This window comes from Malania oleifera, chromosome 7, assembly GCF_029873635.1.
Source record: "Malania oleifera isolate guangnan ecotype guangnan chromosome 7, ASM2987363v1, whole genome shotgun sequence".
Classification (NCBI taxonomy): domain Eukaryota; kingdom Viridiplantae; phylum Streptophyta; class Magnoliopsida; order Santalales; family Ximeniaceae; genus Malania; species Malania oleifera.
Window position 1 is genome coordinate 82,771,104 of NC_080423.1, and position 14,271 is coordinate 82,785,374.

At 36.4% G+C, this 14,271-nt stretch overlaps 1 protein-coding gene across 2 annotated transcripts in view; it reads right to left on the reverse strand.

Annotated features, from left to right (window-relative positions):
* The window catches only part of LOC131159990 (protein CTR9 homolog), a 66,352-nt gene extending 52,598 nt beyond the window's left edge, over positions 1-13,754 (reverse strand). Inside the window, exons 1-4 of one of the 2 annotated variants that reach the window (XM_058115252.1) lie at positions 13,448-13,754; positions 10,882-10,948; positions 10,484-10,678; positions 6,804-6,904 (exon numbers count right to left, since the gene is read on the reverse strand). In XM_058115252.1, the coding sequence (XP_057971235.1) occupies positions 6,804-6,904; positions 10,484-10,678; positions 10,882-10,948; positions 13,448-13,588 (504 nt within the window). In that variant the 5' untranslated portion in view covers positions 13,589-13,754. Of the gene's footprint in view, positions 1-6,803; positions 6,905-10,483; positions 10,679-10,881; positions 10,959-13,447 lie in introns of both variants that reach the window. The other variant, XM_058115253.1, reaches the window with a different exon arrangement.
* Positions 13,755-14,271: the final 517 nt, after the last annotated feature.

Sequence of the window (14,271 nt, forward strand, 5' to 3'; positions counted from 1 at the left end):
TCTAATTTTTGCACTATTCTCGGATCTTCATCTAGCTCCACTTTCATGCAGCTACAATCAAATTCCTAGACTTCAACCAAAAGCTGGTCCTGTGGCTAAGACATATATCTGTTCCTAATGAAACGAAGCAGAAAGAGAAGAAGGATGTTCCTAATGAAAAGGAAATTATTAAAGTTCCAAGATAAGACATTTCGTTCAAATTTCTCATAACTGGGCCTCATATCACTTGGATCAGATCTGAGAAAATTAGAGAAGTAACCTCTGAGCTCCACATATGCCAAAGATCAGATCAGCTTTGTTGGCATATCAAAGCAATAGGGGAAAAAACGAGAAAATGGTAAATTCCTTTCTTTTTTTTTCGATCGGTAAAGAGAAATTTTTATTAGCTGGGCATCAAGGGGATGCGACCCCGCGGTACAAACCATGAACCACTCTGTTGAGTGTCACAAACATCAAGAATTACATTATTGTTGTGATATGGATGGGATAAATACTAAGCACAACAGAATAAATACAACAAGTAAATACAACACAATCAGAAAAATGATAAACAACAAGAACAACAACAAGATTTACGTGGTTCAGCAAAGCCTACATCCACGGAAGCAATGGCACACAAATTTCACTATGGAAATTTCAAAGTACACAATACACTTCTCAAAATGATCACACCCACTCAATACATGCCCAGAATGACATATATAACAGTGTTCCGAAGGTTTCCCTCCGATTACCCAACCAACCCAATGCCCAAATTCAAAATTCAAAAACTGCTCGCAGCCCAGAACTTCTCGTCGATGAGAAAAGAGGATTCGTCGACGAGACCAAGAAGGACACTCGTTGAGGAGAACAGGGCATTCGTCCACGAGCCCATTTTCTGCTCTCGGTATCTCAGGATCTCTGAATTTTTCTTGCTCTCTGGATCTCCTCGTCGACGAATACAAGACACTCATCGACGAATCTTCTGCAGCCACTTAGGAACACTTCAAAACTCATGTTTTTCTTCCTTTGTTTGTGAATCCCACTAAGTATAAGAGTCACACACAAATATAACAATCTCCACCTTGGCGATTATACGCCCCTTAGGAGAATCCCGAAAAAATATATCTAACTGCACCACCTTGAACTTGAACTGCTCGGTTGGGTTTGCTCCCTTCTATCAATTGGAGACATGGAGTAAGTCCAAGCAATGCTTGAACTCCTCAAAATAACAGATTTCGTCAGAATATCCGCTGCATTTTCAGACGTGTGAACTTTGTCCAACACAAGCTCACCCGAAGCAATCAATTCCCGAACCCTATGGAACCTCACATCAATGTGCTTAGTTCTAGCATGGTATATCTGATTTTTCACCAAATAAATGGCACTCTGACTATCACAATGCAGCACCACTCCAACTTGCTGTAACCCCAGCTCTCTATCTAAACCAATAAGCCATAAGGCTTCCTTTGCAGTTTCGGAAACTGCCATATATTCCGCCTCAATCGTGGATAATGCTACCAGAGACTGTACCATGGGTCTCCAACATACCGGTCCTCCTACAAGAGTAAACAAATATCCCGTTGTAGACCTTCTGTCATCCATATCTCCAACATAATCAACATCTACAAACCCCATAACTGAAGGACAACCCTGTTGCTTGCCGAACATGATGCCATATCCCGATGCACCCCGTAAATATCTAAGTATCCATTTGACGGCTTCTCAATGCTACCCTCCTGGATTAAAGAGAAACTTACTTACCACATTCACCGCATAAGCCAAAGCTGGTCTCATACATACCATGACATACATTAAACTTCCCACAGCACTAGCATAGGGGACCTTTGACATGTCCAGGATTTCCTCATCCGTACTTGGGCAATCTATAGTAGACAACTTAAAATGATTTGCTAGAGGTGTACTAACCAGTCTTGCATCAGTCATGCTAAACCTCTCCAACACCTTATGCACATAACCGCCATGAGATAGCCATAATCTCCCTACAGTTCTATCGCGGTGAATCTCCATCCCAAGTATTTTCTTGGCCGAGTCAAGATCTTTCATGTCAAATTCCGTATACAACAGGTCCTCTAACTGATTCACCTCAGTTAAATCTTTTGCAGCTATCAACATGTCATCGACATACAATAACAAGAAAATAAGAGAATTATCCTCAAGTTTGCTCACATATACACAGCAGTCATACTCACACCTTTTGTAGCCAATCTTGATCATGTAAGAATCAAACCGTTTATACCATTGCCTTGGAGACTATTTCAGCCCATAAAGAGATTTCTTCAACCTACAAACAAAATTTTCTTTTCTCGGCTCAATGAATCCCTCCGGCTATACCATGTAGATTTGTTCCTCCAAGTCATCGTGAAGAAATGCCGTCTTCACGTCCATTTGTTCCAAATGAAGATTATAATAGGCTACCAACCCCAACACAATTCTGATAGAAGTATGTTGGACCACCGGAGGAAAGATCTCATCATAATCTATACCTTTTTTCTGTGAGTATCCTTTTGCCACCAACCGTGCCTTGAACTTTTCTCTTTCCTTTTCTAAAATTGCTTTCTTCCTCCTATATACCCATTTGCAACGTATCGGTGGCTTCCCATCAGGAAGCTCCACAAAATCCCAAGTTTAGTTCTTATGTAGTGATTCCATCTCCTCAATCATCGCATTCATCCACCTATCTTTCTCCTGACCGTGCACTGCCTCTTGAAATGTAGTTGGATCGTTGCAACTAGTAAAGAAAGCATAAGATACTAACTCTTCAAATTCATACATTGGTGGAGGCCTGATATTGCGTCTGTATCTCCGTATAGGAATATTGTCGACTTGCTGATTTCCTGATCTAGAACTCTCTGCAACCATAGGACCATGATCATTGTCGTTGCCCTGAGCTTCCAATTCCACTTGCACAACACATTCATCACTGCCCCATCTTTCTGACTCTTGTTTTTGTTCATCACACTCTAGAGCACGCTTCACCATAGTCTTCTCATCAAAGACTACATCTCTACTGATCACCACCTTATTTGTCACTGAGTCTCATAGCTTATACCCCTTCACACCCTCTGGATATCCCAAAAAAATGCAACGACGAGACTTTGAGTCAAACTTAGACCTCTCCTCACTAGATATGTGAACATAGGCTAGACACCCGAATACCTTCAATCCGGAGTAGTCTACTGCATTTCCCGTCCAAACCTCTTCTGCCACTTTACCCTCTAGCGATGTCCTTGGTGATCGGTTTATCAGAAAACAAGTCATACTCACTGCCTCGGCCTAGAAGTTCTTCGGTAGCCCTGCATTTAATCTGAGACACCGAGGCCTTTCAGAAAGAGTCTGGTTCATCCATTTTGCCACACCATTTTGTTGAAGTGTCCGGTGAACTGTAAAGTGTCTCTTGATGTCCTGCTCCGCACAAAACTCCATAAACCGAGAATCAGCATACTCGGTCCCAATCTTCCAAATCTTAAACTTGGCAAACGTATCTGATTTGTGACGCGTGAAGTAAACCCAGACCTCCCGTGAGTAATCATCAATGAAACTCACATAATACACATGTCCACCCTTTTATGCAACTCTAACCGGACCCCAAACATTTGAATGCACATAATCAAGAATACCCTTTGTCTTGTGTATAGCTTATGTGAACCTTGCCCTGTTATATTTTCCAAGAACACAAATCCTACAAATTTCCAGCTGACATGATTTCAAGCCCTTCAACAATTTCCTCGTGTAGTTCTTTCATGTCGTGTTCCCCCATATGCCCAAGGCGCATATGCCACAAGACAGTCTCATTTGATTTAGCATCTATGGCTGCAGCTCCACCTACAATGGTAGTTCCCTGTGATGTGTAAATATTCCCATCTAGTTTCTGCCCTTTCATTACAGTCAGATTACATTTCCATATCGTCAAAGCTCCACCTTTAGACTTATAATTAAAGTCATTAAAATCCAAAGTTCCAAATAATATCAAACTCTTTCTCAACTCTCGTATATGTCTTACATTACACAACATTCTTACAGCACCATCAAACATTTTTATCTTTACATTTCCTATGCCAATGATTTTGCAAGAAGCATCATTACCCATAAGAACTAATCCAGAATTCACTAACCTGTAAGTGTTGAACCACTCCTTGTTCGGAATCATGTGATAAGAACATACAGAGTCAAGTATCCAAGAGTCCGTTAGATTATCCGACCCCGCTGAAACTAATAGAATATCACCATTACTACACGCTGAACCTCCTTCTTGAACAACATTCACAAATTTTGAAGTACCTTCATGTTTCTCAAAATTTCGCTTCTTCCAATCCGGACACTCCGGTTTCACATGCCCCTTTTTACCGCATTTATAAAACCGGATTTCTTTCTTCTTCTTGGATTGATTTCGAAATTTCTTACTTGATCAATGTTTGGACTTTCCTTTGCCTCGCTCATTATTACCCTTTACCACAAGTCCTTCTCCTTCATCACATATTTTCAATCTTTGATGAAAATTTAGCAAACCACTTGTTACCTCTTCAAGATCAAGAGTTTCTTTTCCCCACGTAAGAGTGATCACAAGATTTTCATAGGTATGAGTCGAGGGCAAAGAGTTTAACAACATCAAAGCTTTGTCATCCTCATCAAACTTAACATCAACTCTCATCAAATCACTAATAATTTGATTAAAAACATTAATGTGTTGATCTAAGTTTGATCCTTTGACCATCTTAAGCCAATACAAACGTTACTTAAGAAAAAGTTTATTATTGAGAGATTTGGAGATGTACTGGCTCTCTAACTTTCACCATATAGCGGCTGGAGAATCCTCCTCCATCACCCAATACAGTACTTCGTCGACCAAACACAAGCGTATTGCAGAAGCGGCCTTTGCTTGCAATTCTCCCCATGTTGCCTCATTCATTCCATCCGATTGAACACCAAGTAATGCCTTTTCCATTCCTTGTTGTGCAAGAATGTCTTTCACTTTCCTCTACCATAAACCAAAGTTTCCGATTCCATCAAACTTGACAATGTCAAATCTTACAGAAGACGATCCCAATGCCATAACAACAATCTCTCTGATACCAATTTGTTGTTATATGGATGGGATAAATACTAAGTACAGCGGAATAAATACAACAACTAAATGCAACACAACCAGAAAAATGATAAACAACAAGAACAACAACAAGATTTATGTGGTTCGGCAAAGCCTACATCCACGAAAGCAATGACACACAAATTTCACTATGAAAATCTCAAAGTACATAATACACTTCTCAAAATGATCACACCCACTCAATACATGCCCAAAATGACATATACAAAAGTGTTTCGGAGGTTTCCCTCCAATTACCCAACCACCCCAATGTTCAAATTTAAAATTCAAAAAACTACTTGCAGCCCAGAACTTCTCGTCAATGAGAAAAGATGATTCGTCGACAAGACCAAGAAGGACACTCATCGACAAAAACAGGGCATTCGTCGACGAGCCCATGTTCTGCTCTCGGTATTTCAAGATCTCTGAATTTTTCTCGCTCTCTAGATCTCCTCGTCAACGAGTACATGCCACTCATCAACAAGTCTTCTACTGCCACTTAGGAACACTTCAAAACTCATGTTTTTCTTCCTTTGTTTGTGAATCCCACTAAGTATAAGAGCCACACACATATATAACAATTATGATCATTCACAATCTGGGAATATAGAATATAGTAAATTCATCAAGGGGTTATTTGATATCACTGTCCAAAATTATGAAAATGAAAACTAAAAACTAGAAACAAAAACTAAAAACCAGCAATATGTTTGGTTAATATTTGTTAAACTAAAACAAATTAAAAACTTGATTAAACAAATGCTCATTTTATTCTTGAATCAAATAACAATTACAAAATATGATTAAAATAATAAAAAATATATAATTAAAAATACTATAATAAAAACTATTATAATTATTTTACTTCATTAGCATATTTCAAAATCCACTTTACAAGAACAATCTTATTGTATATGACAATTGAATTATAGTACAAATATCTTGTAAATGACCTATTATTATTCAGTTTTTTTTTTAAAAAAAAAAATGGGAATTTTTATTTTATTTGATTTTTAAATTCATATAATCATTTTATTTTTATTTTAATTAAAAGTATGGATAATTATTTAATCCAAAAAATTTAATTCTGGATAGTAAAATATTCTAGTTACAAGTTGCCAAAACAACCGAAAACCATAAATTTTGGTTTTCAATTTTCTTGCGAACAGCTGAAAACCATCAACATAAACAAGCATGTTTTCATAATCTGTTTCTTCACTAGAAAGAAACGAAAACCAAAAACTGAAAACATAAACCATACTAAACGAGTTGAATTGAATTCTAATATCAAGTGATTTCACAGATACAGGGCTACCCAAAATGAATTTGACAACTTTGTTCCAATCTTACCCCTACACTGACTATATAGAGAAGGAGCCAATTTATTTGGTGATATTTTCACCTTTTTATAGCAAAAAAAATTATTATAGAGAAATGAAGAAATAAAGCCTTATATTCTCCTCTAGGAAAGGTTGCTCCCAACTTCCATGCAATCTTGTGGTCTCAAAGTTGGGATATTCACAAATTTCCCAGATGACATTCCACCAACATATTTTATCAATTCACCAATGATCATCACAACAGGCCATTACGACTAAAAAATTACAATTGATATGAAGTAATCTTTCCAATTATTAATATATTCTGCACAAGCATCATCTGCAACACCTTATAATTGAAATAAATTTGTTCAATGCAAGCAGGGCAATTGAAATACCTGACCAAGTAGGGCAGGAATATTATCATGATCTCCATCCAAAACAATCTTAAATGCAGCAAATGCCTGTTCTATTTCACCCTTAGCCAGTAAAAGCTGACCTGTTAGGAGCAAACACAAGTTGAAGGATCACATATTTCCACAATGCATAATCAATGGCATACTTATTAAATCACAATGTCTGCTATGGTTATATGGTAACATAGACACACCCCAAAACAAATCTGTGCAGGTTTTGACTCCCCAGTCCAACTGAAATCACCCACTTTTCCAAAAGGGCTGCTTGGACACCCTGAATGAAACAATTTAAAACATGACAAGATACACTTTCAAAATAGAACATAGAAAACTGAATTTCTGGTGAGCTTTGGAACAGAAACCTACTCACCAAGTACAATACGTACGCACTACACTGAGTATGGTGAAAAAATACTAGAATAGCAGACAGATAGACACCTTAAAAGGATTGCTTTGAAATTTCAAATTTGAAATTGGCCAAGTTAAGAACCAGGTAAAGAAAAAGTACTAAAGTTCAAGCTATACCCAATCCCCACAGAAGGCACGTAACAAAAATCCAAGAGACAGAACAACTCAATAAAACTATGAGGAAATCCCCACCAATTCCATCAATTCATCTTGACAATTCACAATCTAATTCTAAATTAAGAAAAGCAATCTACTAAATAATTCAATGGGCATACTGGTTAAACAATCAACCACTAATGATTGGCGCAACATCTACTGCACAAAGCTCCCACAATTCCACACTTATCAAGGGTCTAGAGACAATGATGTATGCAACCTTACCTGCAATTAGAGAGGCTTTTTCCATGCCTTAAAACTATTAGTCTGAGAGTTAACACCCTTATCATTGGACCGAGGCTTGTCCCTAGATGACCACTCATATTCCCATAATCGAATATATTTCAAATCAACTCCAAATAAGAGGAATGGTACGAAATAACTTCTTTAGACGATGTGGTCAAGAGAAATACTTGCAAGAAATGATACAGCAGTAGTAGGAGACAAATCTAGCAAATGTTCAATCCAGACCAGAGGGCATTCCTAGTTCTCAATGGGTCCGCCTATTGAATAAGCCCATAACCAGCTTGAAGTGGTTTTGTGTTTGGGTCAATTACATCATCAGGCCCACCATCTTACTGATAGAGTTAGCATCCAAGGGGGGCCCAAATCTCAAGTCAGACTGCCCAGGAGGCGCCTGTAAATAGTCAGGCACAGGGTTCACATGATAAATGTTATAGGCAGCCTGGGGACTCTACGAAGCAGACTTTAGCATCAACTCCGCAATGTACATCTTAGAAGCAGATTCATGAAGTCTGATAGGATATTTCCACTTCACAAGAAAGAAACAACAGTCCCGGATGGTTTAAAGGAAAGAGGTGACAAAAGACAGGTTCAGCTCAAACAACTCTGGGGGGTTAGGTTGATGATTCTGTCCTTTTAGTGGGAAAGAAAATTCACGTAGAGAAAAGAACTTCCAGTGGGCCTTCTGCAGTTAATGAAAAAGGGAGGGTTCTTGTTAAGAACCAAAAGTCTCATGAGAATGAAATTCAGGGCAAAAGTGTGATTTTGTGGGGGAAATCTACTGATAAGAAAGCTATCTCTGATACTTTTAGGGGCTGTGAGGCCTATACTAGTATAGAAGTAATGCATGTGGGTGTTAAAATGAAGAAAAAGTCTGAATAAAAGTGAGTTACATCTCATGAGGAAACAGAACATTTTCTGAGAGATAATGGAGGAAGTTATGTTCAGTGGAAGAGTCGTGACTTTGATAGTGATTGGGGTTTGCTTTTAGACAAAATTTGAGCACACTATGATTATGTTTCTAAATCTTTTGATTTGCTTGGGGATTTTATGTTTTGTGCTGCCACCTCCAATGGAAGGATTAAAGGGGACTAGTATTTTTTAAAATGATGGTATGGTAAAAACCAAACATGTGAGGATAGAATTTTGCCCACCTCCTTGGAGGAGATTTCTGCGAAGGATATAGAAGCTTGGCATTTGATAGAAAATTTTGGTTTATGGATATGTAATTCTCGAAGAATGAAATTCAGCTAGAAGGTAGTAAAGCTAAGGTGAAGAAGGATCAAAGAGAACTAGAAAATTTGAAGTGTTAGGTGAATTAAGGAGGAAAGGGTTTACAGAGGAGATTCAGTGGTTAGTTATTGTAATTTGTTCTTTTACTCACGTAGAGGAAAGAACTTCCGATGGGCCTTCTGCAGTCAATGAAAAAGGGAGGGTTCTTTTTAAGAACCAAAAGTCTTGTGAGCATGAAATTCAGGGGAAAAGTATGATTTTGAGGGGGAAATCTACTGATAAGAAAGCTATCTCTGATACTTTTAGGGGCTGTGAGGCCTATACTTGTATGGAAGTGATGCATATGGGTGTTAAAATGAGGAAAAAGTCTGAATAAAAGTGAGTTACATCTCATGAGGAAACAGAACATTTTCTGAGAGATAAAGGAGGAAGTTTATGTTCAGTGGAAGAGTCGTGACATTGATAGTGATTGGGGTTTGCTTTTAGACAAGATTTGGGCACACTATGATTATGTTTCTGAATCTTTTGATTTGCTTGGGGATTTTATGTTATGTGCTGCCACCTCCAATGGAAGGATTGAAGGGGACTAGTAATTTTTAAAATGATGGTATGGTAAAAACCAAACATGTAAGGATAGAATTTTGCCCACCTCCATGGAGGAGATTTCTGCAAAGGATATAGAAGCTTGGCATTTGATAGAAAATTTTGGTTTAAGGATATGTAATTCTCGAAGAATGAAATTCGGCTAGATGGTGGTAATGCTAAGGTGAAGAAGGATCAAAGGGAACTAGAAATTTTAAAGTGTTCAGTGAATTAAGGAGGAAAGGGTTTAGGAGATTCCATGGTTAGTTATTGTTATTTGTTCTTTTATTCACATTTTGTTTTTTCATTTCAATTTTTTTTAGGATTTTTAATGCTTGCCTGGGATGTAATTTCTCTCTGTCTTATTAAATCTTCTTTTTTTATTCAAAAAGAAAAAAGAATACTTTCAAGGAATGGCTCCTCAATGTAAAATTTGGAACTCATCAACGACATAATGTTATTAATGTTTAGACCCACTTAAGTGATGTGAGAACCACATCATTGGAACACACATCAACGAATACCTCTCACTCATATGGGTTCAAATACTAACATAGCATGTGATAGGTAGGTTCCAAATCTTGCCTGGAGGAGCCATTCCTTACAAGTCTCTCTCTGTGGTAGAAAGCAGCATGATGAGCTGTGGATTCTTGCAACTATCATTTTCTATTTTATATAAGAATGAATGTGTACTTGGTTCTACATCTTTCATTCTATTAACTAAGGCCCCAATTTTGGAAGACTTATAGCATGTAACTACCCGCCTCTAAATTATATTTCTTCCCTACCTCCATCAAGAAAGAGAATCGACTAACCCAAAGTCAAGATCAAGTAACTCTGCCACTAGTCTAGAACACATGGAAACAGGCCTTCATTTTGCACTATCACCAACACAAAAAGAAAAGACCTAGAAAAAAAAAGTTGACTGCCAATTTGAACCATGACAAAAATTTGGGTATTATGAGCTTTTTGGATTACTATGAACAGATTCACAAGTTCAGGATAGACGTTTCAAACACAAGTTGCATAATGATGTTCACCTTTCCCAACCCAAGTAGAAGGCTCATGCATGTCAATTCTTGACGCTTTGTTGTAGTATTGTGTCGCCTGAATAAAATGTTCTTCCTTTTCTCTCTGTTTAGTCTCGATTTTACCAAGGTAGCTATAATAGGCCCCCAAAGCATTCAGGATAGCAATCCTCTCATATCTTACATCAGCATAGTATTCATCAATTTCTGCATCCAAAATATGATAAATTTCAGGTGATACATATAATAGTATTTCAAAAGGACAACTTCATCCCAAAGATAAACTTATATAACTGATGACGAGCATCATTGTGTGCACCCCTCCCTCCCCCTTCCCCCAAAAAATAAATAAATAAATAATCACTATACACGAAAAATAATAGTGCAAAAAAGTGGTAGAGAAGAATTACCAGGGCTAGACCCTTCCTCCAAAATCTGGCGAAACTGTTCAATCTTCCCTTGTTTGAAGTACTCCCTCTTTGTCAAAATGAAAAATACATGCCAGGAAAAATATCTGATATTAGAAATATAACCCCAAACATAAAGTACTCTTTAAGTCCATCTAAAATGGAAAAACATAAATGAGAGACAATCAAACAAAATGAAAAAGTAAGAAATTTGGAGGAATCTCTGACAAGTAGTTATTGAACCAGGAAAACCAGAGAAAATGAAAATGTAACCAAAAACATTTGGCAATTAACAAGAGTTCTTCCAACTAAGGGTTAAGGGAACATGGTTTCACTCAACGTTGATTTTGATGTTAATACTCAGGATCATCCAATGCATAGTAATAAAGAAAAATAATATAGTAATGTTCAACTGAAAATTTTAAAATCTTTCCCAAGGAAGAATGCAAATAGTCCAACAATCAAAAAAATAATGGGAACATATTTTACCAAATAGCATACAGTACTTAACATCATAGCTGGATAATAAATAATTAGTGAAAGTTATGGGGCCATTTGGTATGACTGTCCAAAATTATAGAAACAAGAACCTAAATGAAAATTAAAAACCAAAAACAAAAACTAAAAATTAAAAATAGCAACCCGTTTGGTTCATATTTCCAAAACCAAAACAAATTAAAGAACTCGTGTCAAATTCGTCCTTGAAACAAATAATAATTTTAAATAAGATTAAAATAATGAAAAATGTAAAAGAATACAAATTACAAAAATAAAATAATAAAAGTATAAGTCAATTATTATTATTTTAATTAACCATAATATTTTAAATTTATTTCTATATGCTCCAAAAAGAATCTTGTTGTACATGACAATTGGAAAATGTTAAAAATGTTTTTTGAATGAAATTTATTTTTACAAAATTTAGAAATTTTATGGATATTTTATTTTATGTTTCAAATTCACTTGCTCACTTTATTTTATATTTTAATTAAGAATTGTGCATAAAATGAACTATTCAGTCCACAAGAGTGAATTTTGGATATTAAATTACTGTAGCAATAGAAGCAATTAAACAGTTGCAAACCGACAGTAGAAATTGAAAACTAGTAACATAAAAAACAAGTGCATTCTCATAATCTTCCTTCACTTTATAAATGACAACAGAAACAAAAAAATTGAAGCATAATTGAACCTTGTCATCACCTGTTTCTTCACAGCAATGCAGCAAAAATAGAAACAGAATATAGAAACAATACAAGCAAGCCCTAACCAAATTCATATAATTAACACACTTGGAGAAATCTAATATGCTAAGGCAATTTTAAAAATTTATTTGGTCATTGACTTGCATCATGTTCCTTGATTAAATCCCCTAGCAACCACACATGTTATGTGGTTGATATCCCATTTGCCTAAAACCTTGTGAGCATGCAAGGTGCAGGGAAGTGCTAGTAAAACTCACAAAATTATGATTCCAGATAAAATGTTATGAACTGCTTATGCATAGGTTATATATTTTAAAGCACTTTCGCCAACAGTAAGATTTAGAGAATGTACTTCAAAAAATATGTAGTTGCAAAATGCAGATTAACCCAAATAATGCAGAAGAGTAACTAAGTGAATTTCTTCATTCAAAATCATGGATAAACACGCTCTTGTGTTCTAAATTGGGAATGCTCTTTGTTGAGGGAGCAGAAGAAACAGGGCTAGGTGATCAGGGGAAAGGAAGCACAAGTCAAAAGAAATTGAGGATGCAGTATCATCTAGAAGCAGCACGTCTGCAGGTGATTTAGAAGCAGCATGTCTAAAGGTGATCTAGAAGCAGCATGACTGAAGGCTGTCCTCTGTCGTATGATTAATTGAGTGAGCTTTTCTTTTCAAAAGTGCAAAGCAACTTGGAAAAAAAAAAAAAAAAACAGTGTGCGTCTACTTGGCCACCACCTCACCACTAAAATGCATCTATAAAATCGAATGCATACATTCCACAACAAGATCTTTCAATGCACACAATGCCAGCACAATGGCAGAATCTGAGCAACAAATAACGAAAAAGTCAAATCTTCTTCATATTATCTGTTTTTATCTCAAATTCCATTAGGAATGAAGTTTTACCCAAACTTGATTGAAAATTAAGGTGGTGAGAGGTTAAATGCGTGTAAAATAAAAACCATGTTCATAGATTTACTAAATGTTTAATTTTCACTCATTTTCCTTGACAACCAAACAAGCAAAAAAAAAAAAAAAGATTCCTACAAATTTTGTTGTCCTCCCTTCCACGATTTTTAAGTTCCAAATAAGCTTCCTTCACTGTTGAGATATTAATTTCTAATCTCCATGATTGTTCATGCAAACACAAGTATATTATCCTATATAAGAAATTAAGAATTAAGGTGCAACTTATGCAAAAGACACGAATGCAACAACATAAAAACAAATTCCCACATAAATTGGGATTCACACAGCCAAGTTTCTTTTTTGCTTGTGAATGTGTGCTTGTGCATCCGCAACCTGTATATACAGCCAATATTAGAGAGAGAGAGAGAGAGAGAGAGAGAGAGAGAGAGAGTACAGCAATGATGAGCCAAAGATCAAGAGGGGCTTGTTCGGCCTTGAGGATATCAAGAATATCAGAAGCATCCCTGGGAAGCTGGTCGAGTGCAACCCTGACCTCTTCCTCTGAGTTTTGCACCGGAATATACACACTCGCCATTGATGCCGACTAGCAGCGGCAATTCGTCCCTGGAGGGAGAAGCCTTAACCCTAATATGAAAATGCCAAAAACATGAGACACAGAATTTTGGGCCGGGATGCTTGGTTTTCGTTGTGTACCTGGGCCAGGTAATTGCAAAAGGAGGAGCTTCATTTTTAACAAAGCCGAGCCAATAAATTAGAGTTTTTTCTTTTTTGGTTTGTCTTTATATAAAAATATTTAATAAATATATGGGAACTTTAATTCCACTGAAATAAAACTTGCTAGATAATCCAGTATCTTTTAAGCAAAAGATGATGGACCATCCAACGTTTTTTCAACAAGAAAAGCTACTCGCTGGTTGATGCATGGCAGCCAAAAGGCGTTGGACCATCTAACATTTTTTGCACTGCTTGAAAATTATATTTTTTTTATTATAATTATTTGGATCAATAGACTTCCATTTTCAATTAATTTTATTAATCAAAAGAAAATTTGAATAAAAACTTTTATCACTTAATTTTTAACTTTTCGGAAATATATTAGCCAATAAATTAATAGTTGTTGTTCTTGTTTCTTTAATACCTTTAGTGGTCCATATACCCATTATGTTCCTTTGATTATTTACAAACGGTAATCAAACTCTTATTTTTGTAATTTTAGCTACAACTTATATAGACGAATCTATGGAGTTGACTCGTTTT